The sequence below is a fragment of the Acomys russatus genome, chromosome 11, assembly GCF_903995435.1.
Source record: "Acomys russatus chromosome 11, mAcoRus1.1, whole genome shotgun sequence".
NCBI lineage: Eukaryota > Metazoa > Chordata > Mammalia > Rodentia > Muridae > Acomys > Acomys russatus.
In genome coordinates this window covers 9,747,022-9,763,990 of record NC_067147.1, presented here as the reverse complement: position 1 = coordinate 9,763,990, position 16,969 = coordinate 9,747,022, and the positions used below count along the sequence as shown (strand labels likewise).

At 49.0% G+C, this 16,969-nt stretch overlaps 1 protein-coding gene across 1 annotated transcript; it reads left to right on the top strand.

Moving 5' to 3' along the window:
* Positions 1 to 1,266: 1,266 nt before the first annotated feature.
* Positions 1,267 to 15,894, top strand: Ptpn18 (protein tyrosine phosphatase non-receptor type 18). Its single transcript, XM_051152823.1, has 15 exons — positions 1,267 to 1,399; positions 4,314 to 4,422; positions 4,671 to 4,747; positions 4,831 to 4,926; positions 5,026 to 5,064; positions 11,211 to 11,279; positions 12,523 to 12,585; positions 12,869 to 13,011; positions 13,837 to 13,903; positions 13,984 to 14,061; positions 14,159 to 14,239; positions 14,398 to 14,486; positions 14,931 to 15,136; positions 15,492 to 15,566; positions 15,751 to 15,894. Exons 1-15 carry the CDS (start codon positions 1,307 to 1,309, stop codon positions 15,816 to 15,818), a joined length of 1,353 nt encoding a protein of 450 aa, XP_051008780.1. The 5' UTR covers positions 1,267 to 1,306; the 3' UTR covers positions 15,819 to 15,894.
* The last annotated feature ends 1,075 nt before the right edge of the window (positions 15,895 to 16,969 follow it).

Sequence of the window (16,969 nt, the reverse complement as noted above, 5' to 3'; positions counted from 1 at the left end):
ACCCCACTGATCTTTCAGTACTTCCACTCCTCAGCCCTCAATAGAGGGCTGGCAACCCTTGAAATTCTTTGGTTTCCCTGCAGGTGGCGCTAACCCATCAGCGGAAACCTGTTTTGTTTTTGTTTTGTAAAGTCCCCCCCTTTTATTTTATTTTGTGTGTACCCTCACCATAGGGCCTGTGTGGTTGTCAAAGGACAGCTCTTTGGAGTCGGTCCTTGGTATGAAATTTCGGTCATCATGCTTGATGGCAAGTGCCTTTACCCACTGAGCCATTCCGCCATCATTAAACAAAACAAAAACCATCGTCCCCCTTTTAAACTTTGAGACAGGGTTTCGTTTATCACAAGCTAACTTGGAATTCACAGTTGCGAGCGAAGGTGACCTTGAGTTTCTGCTTCTCTTGCCTCCACCTTCTGAATGCTAGGCTTTATGGGAGGCTGGAAATGGAACCTAGGGCTTTTTTCATGCTAGGCAGGTAGGTACTCTTACCAATTCCGCTACAACCTTAGCGCGGCCCCTTCCTCACTTTTGAATCTCCAGGAGCTTGAGGAGCTGTTGTTCTTCAAACTCCTGAAATGGGGTCCGGGACGGGGCTCTTCTAGAGTTGAGTTCCCTTTTCCCGGGAGACTCTCCCAGGGCCTCTATTCTCTTCCTCCCAGAGGGCTGTGGGTTAGGATCCTCAAGTTAGGGCTGCGTCCTGGTGTTCCCGCTTGTCCAGCAGGTTCTAGAGAGTGAAAGACACCTTTCTCCCCGCTCTCCCTCCCTCCCCCTCCCCGCCCCCCCCAGGAATAGGCCTTTTCCCAAAGCTCAGGGGCGGGACAGTACTTTCGTAGAAGCCTGCCTTTCCCGGACCTCCCTCGTATTCTGCTGTCGCACAACTGTGGACGTCCGCTCGCTCGCAGCAGGCCGAGTGGCCCAGCTACTCTTTTGGATTCCAGAGCAACCTTGGGAAACTCGCCTGCAAGATTGAGAGCACGGCCATCCACCAGGGAAGGCACGTGGGGCCGGTTCAAGCGGGTCAGAGCGTTCCGTGGGGACTCAACCAGCTGCACTGTAGCCCAAGCACCCGGGATGGAAACTGGGAATTGCGGGACTCGCCAAAGGGACTGCTAGTTCGGGGAGCGGTGGCGGCTAGCGCCTGTAGGCGGGGCGAAGCGGAGTGAGCTCCTAATGCCATTGGTCGAGGGGCGTGGTCCGCCTGCCATTACCGACCTTCATTGGCTGCTGGGATGGAGGCCCCGCCCCTCAGCGTTAAACCTTCAGCGTTGGATCGCGTTTTGCAGAGACCTGGCTTGCGGGTCGCAGCATGAATCGCCACTTGGACTCGGTGCGGAGCTTCTTGGAGCAGCTGGAGGCCCGGGACCGCCGGGAAGGGGCAATCCTCGCCCGTGAGTTCAGCGTGAGTGACACTCCAGCAGCCAAAGCCATGTGTCCCCCCAAGCCTGTCCACCTGTGCAATTGTGAAAGCTCTGCCGTTTTCTCTCGGTTCCTGGGGTGTCCGTGCCTCTGGCTCTCTCTGGTTTCCTCTCCTAGCACTTCTGTTTAGCTCTCACACTGTCTCTCTCAGCCTTTCGCACTCTGCCCACAGGTGCCCAGAGGGTGAAGTCTACCGCTGTCTGGGAGGAGCCAGACACACTCCGGTGTCGCGCTCCCGGGAGCAGCCCTGCTCCTGAGCAGGGCGGTGGCTTCCGCAGGGGAGGGAGGCAGCACACCTGCGCTGGATTCCAGTTCACACCCGGCCATTCCTGGGTCACCTTGTAATCCCAGGGAGGAAGTGGCTTGGGGCAGCATAAAGAGGAACAAGGAAACTTTGTCGCCCATACTTTGAGCTCCAGGAGTTTCCAGTTTCTAGTCTAAGCCAGGGCCTTTCAGAATTGTGGTCCTGGGATGTCTGACTTAAGTTTCATCTGTTCTGAATAGTGAATATTAAATGCCAAGTTGGACTAAAAATTAGGTAGAAGCAACTAGCGTGTATTGGGTGTACTGGATAGGTAGGTGCCTTTAGCATGGCTTAGAAAAATTCTAACCATAAGCTAGCGCCAATCAAGCGTGTGAGAGGAGATACCACTCAGCAGCCGTGGCACACAACAGGTAATGAAGTATTTTAAGTATAGTGACATGAACCAGTTACGCAAATACACCGCATCAAACTTAGAAATGTATATTATAAATATAGAAAAATAAACGCGACACTAAATGGCCATTTACAGCCTGGCCTGTGCATCTAGCAGGAGGATCACCATGAGTTCAAAGCCAGCCTGAGTTACGTAATTTGAGACCACTGTGGAATATAGTGAGGTTGCCTCAAAGAATGGAAAAGGTAGCTTACACAAAGACCAATATGGCACCCAATAACAACATGGCCCACACTTTAATGCCAACCGTCAGGAGGCAGGGACAGGCAGAGCTCTATAAATTTAAGGTCAGTTTGGTCTAATTTCACAACTTGGGAAGCAGAGACAGGAGAATCTCTGAGTTTGAGACTAATCTGGTCTACAGAGCCAGTTCCAGGACAGCCAGGGCTACACAGAGAAACCCTGTCTCAAACAAACAAACAAAAACAAAAAAAACCAAAAGCAAATACAAACCAGGTGCAGCAGCACACGCCTGTAATTCTAGCACTCAGGAGGCAAAGGCAGGCAGATCTCTGTGACTTTGAGGCCAGCCTGGTCTACGAAGTGAGTCCAGGACAGCCTAGGCTACACAGAGAAACCCTGTCCTGAAAAACCAAAAAACCAAAATCAAAACCAAAACCAGAACCAAATTTATTAAGTTCATAAGTAAATATACACAACAAACATATGTATAAATTATAAATTAATGCAAATCTAAATAATTTATACGTGTGAAATACTATAACACAAGAAATCTATAGGCATAAAATATGAAATTTGTAAAGGAGAAGAAAATGTGCATAAACATGCATGTGCTGTTACTTTCAGGCTGGTCAAGAGAGCAGATTTGAGGGCTCCATGCCGAAGCTTGCACTCAGTGCAGGGCTTTAGTTTTTCTACCTCTCTGATTGAAATACCAACAGTGCTGCCCACTGGAGGACACTGTCTCTGGGGACTGGGATAACCTGGTCAGCATAAGGAAAGCACTTTGAAATGGAGGCCCAAACACAATGGCAACCTAATAGGTGTTTTTATCACTGCCATTATGAACACCTGATAATAGGAGTGATTCTCTTCACTAATTATTATAATGAACTTAGCATCTCCTTACAAGTCATATAGCATAGCTCCCATATATAGCATACTGTCATGCTTTATCTTACATACAGTATTTATTTTTTTATTTTTATTTGGGGTGTGTGTGTGTGTGTGTGTGTGTGTGTGTGTGTGTGTGTATGCGCGCACGCACCTTTGCCAGCAAATACTCACAGAGACTAGAAGAGGGCGTTGGCTCCCTGAAGCTGGAGATACAGTAGTTGTGAGTTGGCCAGTGCTGGGGCTGGGAACCAAACTTGGGTCCTCTACAAGAGCAGAAAGCGCTCCTAACCACTTAGCCGTTTTTACAACCCCTATTTTATTATTTTTTTTTCTGAGACAGGAGCTCATATAGCTCAGGCAAGTCTTGAATTCAATATGTAGCCAGGGCTGACTTTGAACTTTGTTTTGCTTGTTTTGTGTGTGTGTGTGTGTGTGTGTGTGTGTGTGTGTGTGTGTGTACAATTGTGAGAGTTGCTTCTGTCCTTCTGGATGCCTTATGGATCCTGGTCAAAGTCAGGTTGTCAGGCTCTACCCGTCGAGCCATCTCCCTGGCCCCAGTTTCATTTGTTTGGGGGTGGGGGTCTTGTGCTTGCCACAGTACCTACGTAGAGGTCAGAGGGCAACTTTCTGGTGTTGCTTCTTGCTCCTTATTGTGTGGGGTGCCGGGACCGAGTGCCAACTCTTCAGGCCTGTGCAGCAAGTGTGTACCCCCATTGAACAACCTGTTGGGTCCGAATAAATGGATTTCCATTATTTGTACAGCACAACAAGGTTGAGTGTGCAAGTCTGAGAGGTCTGGGTTCAGCCTTTGTTGGGGTATCTCCTTGTGGGACCTTTGGTAAGTTGCTCAACCGCTACATATGTCATCTTTCATCCACACAATGGGGACAGTGGATAGTTCCCACTTAGGATGACTAAATGCCCTGGCACTAAGCCTGGCTCATTCGCTACTGCTGGATATGATTACACAGATCCTCATGCTCTGCACTAGGGGTCTGCACTAGAAGGCACTAGAAAGTCTGTTTCCCTGAGCTCTGACCTGGCATCTTCCTCCCTCTCTTGTCTCCTCTGTTCTTTCCGGCCCATGGTGCCTTCCACCAGGACATCAAGGCCCGCTCAGTGGCCTGGAAGACTGAAGGCGTGTGCTCCACCAAGGCCGGCAGTCGGCTTGGGAACACGAGGAAGAACCGCTACAAAGATGTGGTGCCGTGTAAGTCAGTGGGTGTGCCATTTGCATGAATGCTGGGTGGCAGTTTCAAGGTGGCAGCTGCACCCAACCACGGCCAACTGGGAGCACTCCCAAGACATTCTGCCTTTCATACTTGAGGTGGCTGCATTACTCCCTGAAGCCACAAGGGGGCAGATCCCCACTAGTGTCCTGTAACTCTGCTTGCTTTTGCGTGGGAGGCTGTCAGAGATTTGACACTCAATCCCTCCACATGTCTTACCCACTGGCAGATGATGAGACAAGAGTTATCCTTTCCCTGCTCCGGGAGGAAGGCCATGGAGATTACATCAATGCCAACTTCATCCGGGTCAGGCTAGTGATCAGGGAAGAGGTGGCCGGGATGGTGACGCTGGGCTCCCGAATCTTGTTAATGAATGGGCCTTTCCCCAGGGCACAGATGGAAGCCAGGCCTACATAGCGACACAAGGACCTCTGCCTCACACTCTGGTGGACTTCTGGCGCCTGGTTTGGGAGTTTGGGGTCAAGGTCAGCTTTGAGGGACAATGAGAGGGTCATGGTTCTGAGCCCTCCTCCTTCTGGTTTCTCTTTACTCAGCGGCCTCCCTTTGCCCTGCCCCTCACCTAGGTGATCCTGATGGCTTGTCAAGAGACAGAAAACGGGCGGGTATGTATCCTCGGCTTCCTAGAATGCAAGGAAGGCCAGTGAGGGGATGCGGGAAGACTTGGGGTCTTCTTGTCCCTAGGACCCTTGGCCCAGCTCCGCAAAAGCCACCTGTCCTAATTTTGCCTCAGTCTTTTTCACTTTGATCATAAGATTGTCCCCTCAGGGCTGGCAGCCTGGGTTTTCCACCAGCCTGCGACATGGCCAAGGACCTGTGCTGAGCAGTTTCCACCTTGGTCTTTATGTGCCCCTCCCTGCTTTGCACAGTTGGTCTTGACTAGTCTTCAGATGAGCCAGAAAGGGCCCTCCTTCAGGGCCTGTGCCATGGCCGTCCTCTGCCTTGCACTGTCCCATTGCTCATTCTCCTTACCTGGACCCTCACATGGCTTCATACACCCCAGCATGCCCACCTATAACTCCTTCCTGGGTTTTCCCATTTTCCTTCATAGTTTTTTTTTAAGATTTATTTATTATTTATACAATATTCTGCCCGCATGTGTGCCTGCACACCAGAAGAAGGCACCAGATCTCATTCTAGATGGTTATGAGCCACCATGTGGTTGCTGGGAATTGAACTCAGGACCTTTGGAAGAACAGACAGTGCTCTTAGCCTCTGAGCCATCTCTCTAGCCCCTCCTTCGTAGTTCTTATCCACCTCAACACACTGGGTAATTCTGACTGTGGGATACATGTCACAATAGCATGATTACACTCCCCAAGCCACTACTGGTTTCGCCTTTAAAGGTCTTTTCACTGGGATACAATTCACCTGTTTAGCCAGGCATGACAGCTCCCTCCCCTACTTCTGGTACTTGGGAGGTCAAAGTGAGCAGCTCAAAGCTTTGAGGTCAGCCTGAACAACTTACAGAGACCATCAACATTTTCACCACCCCATTAGCAGTCATACCCCGTGTTTAGAGTCCCAGGCAACCCATAATCTACTTTTGACCACAGCATATTTGCCAACTCTGCATGTGTGTCACGTAAAGTGGAATTCTGCAGCATGTGCCTTCTGTGCCTGGCTTCTTTCTTCCTGTGTTCTCGGTTCTTGCATATGGCAGCACGTCACTAGTACACCCCCGTTGACTGTATCTGCATTTCACCTCTGCGCTAAGCAGTCCGTAGAGGCTGGGTTGCCTCCACGAATCACACCATTCTGAACATTCCTATGCGGCCTTTGTGTGGACACCGACTTTCGTTTCTCCAGTCTACACTGGGTGGAATTGCTGGGTCATAGAGGAAGTCTATTTTTATCACCATTTTAAGGAAGTGACAAACCGTTTTCCATAGAGGCTGTATCAGGGTACATTTCTACCCACAATGCAGGGCAACTCCAGTGTCCTTACGTCCTCACGGACATCTGTTATTCTTGCTCAGTTATAAAACCATTTTACTTAGTGTGTGTGTGTGTGTGTGTGTGTGTGTGTCATGTGCACGGATGCACACGCATACAGTGGAATAGGGGTGGAGGTAGAGACAACTTTGAGAATTGGTTCTCTTTATCAACCACGTGGGTCCTTGAGATTGTCTTAGCAACAACCTGATGAGCCATCTTGCCTGCTCCCTGCTTCTCTCGCTCATTAGAGCCATTGTTGGGAATATGAAGGAGTCTCTAGTTGGGTCTTTTAAAACTTGTGGTAAGCCGGGTGGTGGTGGCGCACGCCTTTAATCCCAGCACTCGGGAGGCAGAGGCAGGCGGATCACTGTGAGTTCGAGGCCAGCCTGTTCTACAAAGTGAGTCCAGGACAGCCGGGGCTACACAGAGAAGCCCTGTCTCAAAACAAAAACAAAAACAACAACAAAAAACTTGTGGTAAAATATATGTAAACACAAAAATTTCCTTCTAAGGGACTGAAAGCTATTTGGGGATTAGGAGCACTTGTTACTTTTATAGAGGACCTGACCTCAGGTCCCAGCACTGCATCCAGCAGCTTACAACTGCCCGTAACTCCAGCCCCAAAGGGATCTCATGTCCTATTCTGGCCTCCTTGGGCACCCAAACACATCTAACACACGCACGCACGCACACATAAACTCCTCTGGTCCTGGCCACCTGTCTTCTGTCTCCACTGAATTGTCTTTTCTACTTGCATCATGTAAATGAGATTATGAAGCATGTGTCCTTCTGTTTCTGGTTTCTTTCACTTTTTAAAAAATTTTTATTTACTGTGCATCGGTGTTAGGGTGTCAGATCTATTGGAACTAGAATTACAGACAGTTGTGAGGTGCCATGTGGGTACTGGGAATTGAACCCAGGTTCTTTGGAAGAGCAGACAGTGCTCTTAACCACTGAGCCATCTCTCCAGCCTCTCACTTGATGTTTTTAAGGTTTGTCCATGTTGTTGCCTTTATCAGAATTTTATCCTTTGTTGTTGTTTTGTCTTGTTTTTTTGAGACAGGGTTTCTCTGTGTAGCCCTGGCTATCCTGGACTCACTTTGTAGACCAGGCTGGCCTCGAACTCACAGAGACCTGCCTGCGTCTGCCTCCTGAGTGCTGGAATTACAGGCGTGCGCCACCATGCACAGCTTGAATACTTTTTAAAGTATCACTGGCCATTTGTATTTCATCTTTTGCAAACTGTCAAGATCACTACCACCTTTTTTGGGTGGCAATTTTGGATTTGGAAAGTTATTTAATTTTTGCATTTCTTTATATATTCCAGGTAGTAATTTCTTGTCTAAAGTGTAGCTGACAAAGACTTGGAGAGGAATTTTAAGAAAGAAATTGCAAAGCTGATACACAAATTTCAGACACTAAAAACAAAACAAAACAAAGTTGTAATCCAAGTGGAACAGGGCAGTGTGGTGGAAGAGGAACATGTCGGAACCAAATATAAGAGTTAAAAAAAAATATATATATATATATATGAAAATGCATAGTGAAACCCACTTTTATGCTAACTTAAAATTGAGAAAAAATATAACACATTCCATAGCCAATAAAATTTGTTGTATGTGATAAATACCTGCCATTTTTATACATTCTGCATTACAGTCTATAATGACACACCAATCACATGAGAACTATAGCTCAGTGGTAAAGTCTTTGCCTAGATGTATGAGATACTAGGTCTAAATTCCAGCAGTACCGCCACCACCCTTCTCCCCCCCCACCCCCACCCCCCGACACACACACAGGCCAACGGAGGATGTCAGGTATCCTGCTCTGTCCACATTCTGCCTCTCTCCTATGACATAGCTTCTCTCACTTAGCCTGGAGACAGCCACACCCCAGCAATCCTCCTGCCTGTCTGTGCCCCTACAGTGCTGGGGTTACCGATGCACACCAGTCTTTCCTTATTCTTGTTCAGCAACTGCTCTTAGCCAAGAGTCACCTCCCCAGCTCAACAGTTATTTACTTCTCGCTCAGAAAGAAAACCATTCCTGGGGGTCGAGAGATGGCTCAGTGGTCCAGAGGATATTCTGCTCTTGTAGAGGACCCACATTTGCTACCTAGCACCAACATCAAGCGGCTCACAAGTACTTCAAACTCCAGTCCAGGGGACCAGACAACTCTGGCCGCTGCAGTCACTTGCATTCACATACATGTGACCTCCCCAGTTAAAATGAAAAACAAAAAAATCCTTCTTGTTTGATTTTTTTTTTTTTTTTTTTTTTGAGACAGGGTTTTTCTCTGTGTAGTCTTGGCTGTCCTGGACTCACTTTGTAGACCAGGCTGGTCTCAAACTTACAGAGATCCTCCTGCCTCTGCCTCACAAGTGCTGGGATTAAAGGCTTATTCCACCACCACCCGGGGCCATAAAATAAATCTTAAAACAAACAAACAAACAAACACCCCACTCATTACTGTTTTGTTCTTCCTGTGTTTTTTTGTCCATTTGTGTCTTATCTGGAAAGACATTTATTTAAGTCTCATTTTAAAACTGGGTTATTGTCTGAGTTGAAAGAGTTCTGGACAAAAGTACTTAGCTGGGCAGTAGTGGCACAAGCCTTTAAGCCTAGCACTGGTGGTGGGGTGGGGCAGAGGCAGGTAGCTCTCTGAGTTCGAGGCCAGAACAAATTCCAGGACAGCCAGGACTATACTGTGAAATGCTGTCTCAAAAACAAACAAAAAAAGTACTTGACAGGTATCTCTCGGATCCTGTGAATTACCATTTCCTTTCTCAATAGTGACCCAAGAGACTCAGACACACTTTACATTTTTGTGTTTGCTATTCCCAGATCTCAAGGTCCCCAAAGACCACTCAGGAGCCACTTTCGATGCAAGTGCATGAGGGTTGTTTATTCAAGGCCGAGCAGGGACTCCCTCTCTCACCAACACAGTGGACTGGGAATGGGAGCCCCGAGCTTAGAAAGTGTGTGGTTTTTATAGGTTTTAGACAAACAAATGGGTCATATAGTACATGATTGGATGGCATTTGTGGGGGAAACTGTCCCCCTTTATTTTTCATACTTTTTATTTTTTGTTTTTCGAGACAGGGTTTCTCTGTTATCTTGGCTGTCCTGGACTTGCTTTGTAGACCAGGCTGGCCTCGAACTCACAGCAATCCACCTGCCTCTGCCTCCCAAGTGCTGGGATTAAAGGTGTGCGCCACCATGCCCAGCCAGATTACTGACTTTTTAAAAATAACTTTTTTTATTCCACCATGCCCAGCCAGATTATTGACTTTTTAAGAATAACTTTTTTATTCCACCATGCCCAGCCAGATTACTGACTTTTTAAAAATAACTTTTTTATTCCACCATGCCCAGCCAGATTACTGACTTTTTAAAAATAACCTTTTTATTCTTATTTTATGTACGTTGGTGTTCTGCCTGTATGTATGTCTGTGTGAAGGTGTCAAATCCCCTGGAACAGGAGTTACAGACAGTTGTGAGCTGCTATGTGGGTGCCGGGATTTGAACCCAGGTCCTTTGGAAGAGCAGCCAGTGCTCTCAACAGCTGAGCCATCACTCCAGCTCCCGATTGTTAACTGTTTAGTCTCTAGTTTCATCAGCTTTGGGGAACGTTCAGCTTTTACTTCTTAAAGTATAATTTCTGTTCTCTCTGTGGCTGGAGAGATAGCTCAGTGGTTAAGAGCCCTGGCAGTTCTTCCAGACGACCCAAGTTCAATCCTCAGCATCTACACTGAGGCTCACAACTATTTGTAACTCCAATTCCAAGAGATTCAGTGCCCTCTTCTGACACCAGGCATGCACCTAGTGCCTAGACATACATGTAGGCAAAACACCCATACACACAAAATAATAAATTAAACCTCCCCACCCCCTGTTTTCTCCATCTTGCCTCTTCTGGGCTCCAGGTACCAGTTGGTGTGTCCCACAAAGGACTGACTTCTCTTTCTGCTTTGTTTCTCTGCTGTATCTTGGTGTTCATGGCTTTTCTTTCTTTGGGGGTTTAACCTGCTATTAGTGAATTGTGAGAGCTTCGGAATTCCGTTTGGGGCTGTTTTTGCATTGCACTTCATTCTTTCTTTGACTCCATTTGACTCCGTGTAAACTGCTGTTTTAAGGCCTTGGCCTCTTTCTCCCCTGTCGATTCTGTGTCTTTTTCTACTCCCTGGTTATTCCCCTGGTGCGAGTCACATTTCACTACGTCTTTGTTGGTCAAGAACATTGGATGCTGGATTTGTAAGTGTTGCACAGTTCAGTGTTAGAGTGTTAGACTCTGGTTAAAGAGTGTTTCAGGTGTTTTACTTCTCCAGGAAGACAGTTAAGTCTCTTCTGGATAGTTTATCATCCTGCTGCGGTCTGTTTCCCTGACTTCTGTTTGCATAGCTCTCTCTTCCCTGCAAGTTCTGTGTTGCTGTCTCTGAACCATGATCTGTGCGCCCTCAGCATGGTGGAATCGCGGGGCCTCTTAGTTCCTGCAGCTTAGTGACACATCAAGGCAGTAAGCCAGGTAGCCCACGTAGTGACCACAGCCCTGCAGTGCACACATGTCTGTAATAGCATCTGTGATACGTAGTGGTCCATGCACTTAGCTTCAGGCAGTCAGAGGACATCCTGAACTGTCTTCCCCAGCATGCTTGCTCCATGGAGTGTGCAAGTATTTAATGTCATACTCTGCCGCTGGCCTCCCTTATACCGGCAGCTGCTGGCCCTCGCACAAGCAGCACTTGGAGTGTCTTGCCACTCTGAAAGTGACCTCTCCATTCACTCCTTGCCTTTCCGGCCTCATTCTGCAGAAGAAGTGTGAACGCTACTGGGCCCGGGAACAGGAGCCACTGCAGACCGGGCCTTTCTGCATCACCCTGGTAAGCTGGGAACAGAGCTGGGCTCTGCAGGCCTGGGGTAGTTAGGGAGATCTCAAGGAAGGTACGCAGAACGAAAAGCCGTGGGCTAGACCCGGAAAGACAAACCATTACTCACGTCCCCTTACACAGTGGAAAACTCACAGTCCATGCTGAGTAAGAGTTCCTCCCATGCCCTAGCACATTTGACTATGGTTACAGTTGCCTCAGTAACCAAGCGTACCTGTTCAGGTTTCTGCCAGTCTCATTTCTTTACCCTGTTCACAGTCCTGGAGGAAATCCCCCCTCACACAGTAGTTAGCAGTAACAAATGCAATGAGGCCATTGTATTTCAGAACAATAGAACTCTCTTATGTGCACTGTAAAAGGATTACATTTGCATAGTTGTTCCTCTCTCTGACAGAAGGTTCCTTGAAAGCTTTGGGAGAAGTTTTGGGCCGATAAAGTTTATCGGAATTTAAAATATATGGCTATATTTACAATAACATAATACTTAACCTAAAGGAAATATCATCACCGGTTGTGAAACCATTTAAAAATATTTTTTGGGGGTGCTAGAAAGATAGCTCAGTGGTTAAGAGCACTGGCTGCTCTTCCAAAGGACCCACATTCAGTTCTTAGGACTCACACGGCAGCTCACAACTGTCTGTATGTAACTCTATTCCAGAGGATCTGACAAACACACACACACACACACACATGCAAACAAAACACCAATGCACTAAAAATTAATTTTAAAAAAAGATAAAGATATTCTTTTGAAGTTAAGAAAAAAAATGAAAATGTACAAGGAAGCAATTGTTTTAAATATAATATTGCTTCCTTGTTATATATATATCATTGAGAATTGCAGGACACACTAAGTAAGCTAGTCCAACAGAGCCTGAATTGCGAGGCATGCCCAGCAAGCTCTTTTTTTCTCAGCCATCTGGGAGGTAAGTAAGTCAGTGACCCCAGGAATGAAAGAACAGCACTGCAGGCCAAAGAGTTCTTAAAGTGTTTTTAGTGTTTGCTTTTTAGTGAAGAATGCTTCCCTTCCTCCAGGCATGGTAGTACACACCGCACATCCCAGTACCTGGGAGGCTGAGGCAGGAGGATCTTGGGTTTGAGGCCAGCCTGGGCTCTACAGCAAGACCTGTCTCAAAACCAAAACCCAAGCCCAAACCTTCGCTTTCTAGAAATCTGAAATGCGTTGCTGAAGATCTGTTTCTCTTCCGTGTTTTCTTTCCTCTTCTCGCATACTAAGATGAAGGAAACCCCAGTGAACGCAGACGTCATTCTCAGGACCCTCCAGGTGACATTCCAGAAGGTACTGAAAGGTCAAAAGGTGAAGGGGCTCTTGCATGGGACGAGCTGTTTCCTGTTCTGTAAAACGGGTGCTCAGGACAGGAACCAGTTCCCACTACCCTCGGTTATTATGGGGTGGATTTGTTTTTCTTTGTGGTGCTGAGGATGGAGCCCAGGGCCTTGTGCCTGCTATGCAAGTGTTCTTCCACCCAGCCTTATCTAGTGGACTTAAATGGAATGCACTTAGAACTGTAGAAGGGGCTCGATAAATGTGTTTTTTCCTATCCTCTGTTCCCCTGTCTCAGGAATCCCGCTCTGTGCACCAGCTACAGTATGTGTCCTGGCCAGACCACGGAGTTCCCAGCAGTCCCGATAACATTCTCATCACAGTGGAGGAGGCTCGTCGCCTCCAAGGAGTTGGACCTGGACCCCTCTGTGTCCACTGCAGGTTTAGGAAATAGGCTTTATGAGGATCCAGTGAGGCAGAAGGCAGAGGGTGACGTAGAAAGGCAAGGAAGAGACATTAGGTTTAGAGCTAGCCTTACCTTTTCTTTCTTTTTTTTTTTTTCTGGGAGGAGGGATTGGTTTTTCGAGACAGGGTTTCCTCTGTGTAGCCTTGGCTGTCCTAGACTCAACTTTGTAGACCAGGCTGGCCTCGAACTCACAGAGATCTGCCTGCCTCTGCCTCCCAAGCGCTGGGATCATAGGCGTGCGCCACCACGCCCACCACGGTTTTCCTGGGCTGAAGGAGTATCTCAGGGGGTAAAGTGCTTGCTGTAGGTGCACTTGAGTTCAGGCCCTCAGCACCCAGTTAAAGCCAGGGCAGGTGGCTTGCCCCTGTGACCCCAGTGCTGAGTGAGGGGTAGAGATAAGTGCCTCCATGGGGGTTGCTAGCCAGCCAGTCCGCCAATTTGTGAGCACCCAGTTTAGTAAGAGACCCTGTCTCAAATATAATATTAATCTCCAGTCAACACACACACACACACACACCATGGGTACACACTAATGTCCATGTGAAAACCAAGAAGGTTTATTTAAAATTATAATCTAGGGACCCTGCCATTTAAGAGGTACTGCAGAGAGCTCTCAGCCCAGAAGCGGTTGTGGTATCTGTATGGTTAGGCAGGCACTAGGAAGCTGAAGTCAGAGGCCAGCCTGGGCAACACAGCAAACTCTGTGGGAAGGGGAGGAGGAGAAGAATGAAAAAAAAAAATGGGGAAAAGGGCATTGTAAGCTGGCCATGACGGAGTCTGTTCTGGTCCTTGGTTGTCAGTGCTGGCTGTGGACGAACGGGTGTCCTGTGTGCTGTGGATTATGCGAGGCAGCTACTGCTGACCCAGGTATGACGTCATCTTCTCTGTGTGCCCTGTGTCTCAGCCAGCCTACCAGGGCCTGTGCACACACCCCCTCTCTATCCCAGACAATCCCACCCAACTTTAGCCTCTTCGAAGTGGTCCTTGAGATGCGGAAACAGCGGCCTGCCGCGGTGCAGACAGAGGTATGTGCCCGCCCTGTCTTCCCATGCCCAAGGACCCAGGGAGGCTTCCTTAAGTAACTTCTACACCTTCCCTTCTTAATGGCCACGACCCCAACAGGAGCAGTACAGGTTCCTGTACCACACAGTGGCCCAACTATTCTCCAGGACTCTCCAGAACACCAGCCCCCACCTCAAGGAGGTACAGGGCCCCCAATTCCACTCCTCTCTCGGCAACAGCTACCGACTCTTCCTCAGAACCCCTTCCCCAGGTCTTCCCCTCATAAGCTCACCTCAGTGCCCATAGTGACCTGCATCAGGGACATGGCCTCATGAACCTCCCGCCTGCTTTCCCTGCAGAACTGTGCCCCCATCTGCAAGGACACCTCTTCCCTCAGGACTTCCCCAGCCCTGCCTGCCGTAGCCCGCCCACCAGGTGGAGTCCTCAGGTACTGGCTCCACTGGTCACTCTTCTGTAACACCAAGCCCTACATTCTGGGTTAGCCTTTCCCTTGCTCTTCCAGAAGGTAATTAATTAGGCAAATATGTTTTTAGAGTCTCCCTCCCTCCCTCCCTCACCCCCCGCCCCCTCCGTCGGTAGAATTGCTGCAATGGGTACAGACACACAGGACCAAGTCTGGCTTTATGTGGGTCCTCCCTAGTCTCAGTTCCCAATCTGGCCCTGTCCTTCCTGCTGTAAAGATATTAGGAACACGGGACCCCGCTTTCTTTCTTCAGGTGGCCCGCCCCCTTCCCTCCTTTCCTGCTCCGGGGACTTGGGCAGGCAGGAAGGAAGCCTGTTGCTTGGGCTGCACTTGCTCCCTCCGCCCCCTCCCCCCGCCCCCCCTCGCTGTCTCAGCGCTTTCACTTCCTCTGCTTGCTGCCTGCTACAGGAGCATCTCGGTGCCCGGGCCCCCGACCTTTCCCATGGCCGACACTTACGCAGTGGTGCAGAAGCGTGGCGCTCCGGCGGGCACAGGGCTGGGGACGCGGGCGCCCAGCAGCACTGACACCCCGATCTACAGCCAGGTGGCTCCACGTGTCCAGCGGCCCAAGGCACAAACGGAGGACGCCTCGGGGACGACGCCACTGGGCCGCGGTGAGTCGGGGCCCGCCCAGGATGTCCGGCTGAGGGTGACCCGCAAGCACCTGTTCGCACGGTCTCTACCCTGCTAGGGCTCTGGAGGGTCCAAGCGGTCAAGCGGAACTCAGCCTCAGACCCAGCATGGCCACGCCCACGGGCTATTGTCTGGGTTAAACCCCAAAATGAGCCCTAGGTCAGGTCTCAGTTGGGAGATTGGGTTGTCTAAGCCTAACCCCAAAGACAGACATCCAGGCTTGGCCACGCCCATGGCTCCGCCTCCAACTCCTCGGGATGTGAAGTCTGTAGCTGCGCTCCACTGGAGCCCTTGTGTCTTGCTTGAGCTGACCCTTAGGGGTTTCCTCGCTCGTAGTTCCTGCAGATCAAAACTCTCCTGGACCTGATGCTTATGAAGAAGTAACAGAGGGAGCGCAGACTGGTGGGCTAGGTAAGTCAGTTAGAGCCTAGGATGCGCTTTGGAGAGTTGGGCTGGGGCTCCGGACTCAGGCTCTCTCCTCGGTAGTATTCTGGGACCTGGAGGCACGCCCTCAGGGGGACCGGGGAGGGGGCATGGGTGGGGGTCCCGACACTTTCCTGCCCCGGCTTCTGCATGCCGCCCCTTTTTCTCTCAGGCTTCAACTTGCGCATCGGAAGGCCCAAAGGGCCACGGGATCCTCCAGCAGAGTGGACACGGGTGTGAGTGCCTGTCGCTCAGTGGTCGCTGGACTTCTGTAGCCTCCATGCTGCTGCGCATTGTGCTATCTATGGATGGGACTTCTGGGGCTGAATCAAAATAAACGTTTCTCAGGGCAGAAAAAAATAAGGGCTTTGCCCCAGTTATTATAGCAATTCAAGCTCGGAGCTAGGAGAGGTTAAGTGGGAGGTGGTGGATCTACCCTGAGAACATTTTTATTTATTTATTTAGTTAGTTAGTTAGTTTTTCGAGACAGGAATTCTCTGTGTAGTCTTGGCTGTCCTGGACTTGCTTTGTAGACCAGGCTGGTCTTGAACTCACAGCGATCCTCCTGCCTCTGCCTCCCGAGTGCTGGGATTAAAGGCATGCGCCACCACTGCCCAGCTTTACCCTGAGAAAATTTAAGAAAGAACGGTTGCGAACCCCTCTCTACACACCCAGGACAGAGTCCTAATTTGACAAAGCCCTCAGACTGTGGCACTCCAGCCAGAGGCACATGGAGATACACACTCATGTAAAAAAAGGTCTGCAGCTGATCAGAGAAATGGGTCACCCAGTCAGATAAATAGTATTTCATCCAGAAAGACAGAACTTCAACCCGTCGTCTTTCTTGAGATGCAAGAGAGTAGATCCTCAAGCATAAATGTAGGCACAAAGCTCTAAGCCCCGGTCCTGCCTCCCACCCCCACTGCCATGATGTCACAAACACGTCAGCATCTGTATGACAGTTGTTTACCTAGTCACTCCTGTCTATGCCTTCTGACATAGTGCTTTCTCCAGGCTCGTGCGCGGTCTGTCTTGAATTTGGTGAAGGCTCCTACCAGGAACTTACTTAGCTAGGTACACATCGCTAAAATGATTTATTATGAGAATCCAGTGAAGAGCAGAGTCCAAAAACTCAGCTCAGGCGCCTTACACTGCTTCGTGAATGTCAGACCACAACCAGCTGCAGACTCCCAGGTTCACTGTGGTTGTGGGAATCTGAGGTTTTTTTTTTTTTTTTTTTTTTTTTTTAAATATTTATTATATATACAGTGCTCTGTCTACATGTACATATGCATGCTAGAAGAGGGCACCAGATCTCATTATAGATGGTTGTGAGCCACTATGTGGTTGCTGGGAATTGAACTCAGGACCTCTGGAAGAGCAGGCGGTGC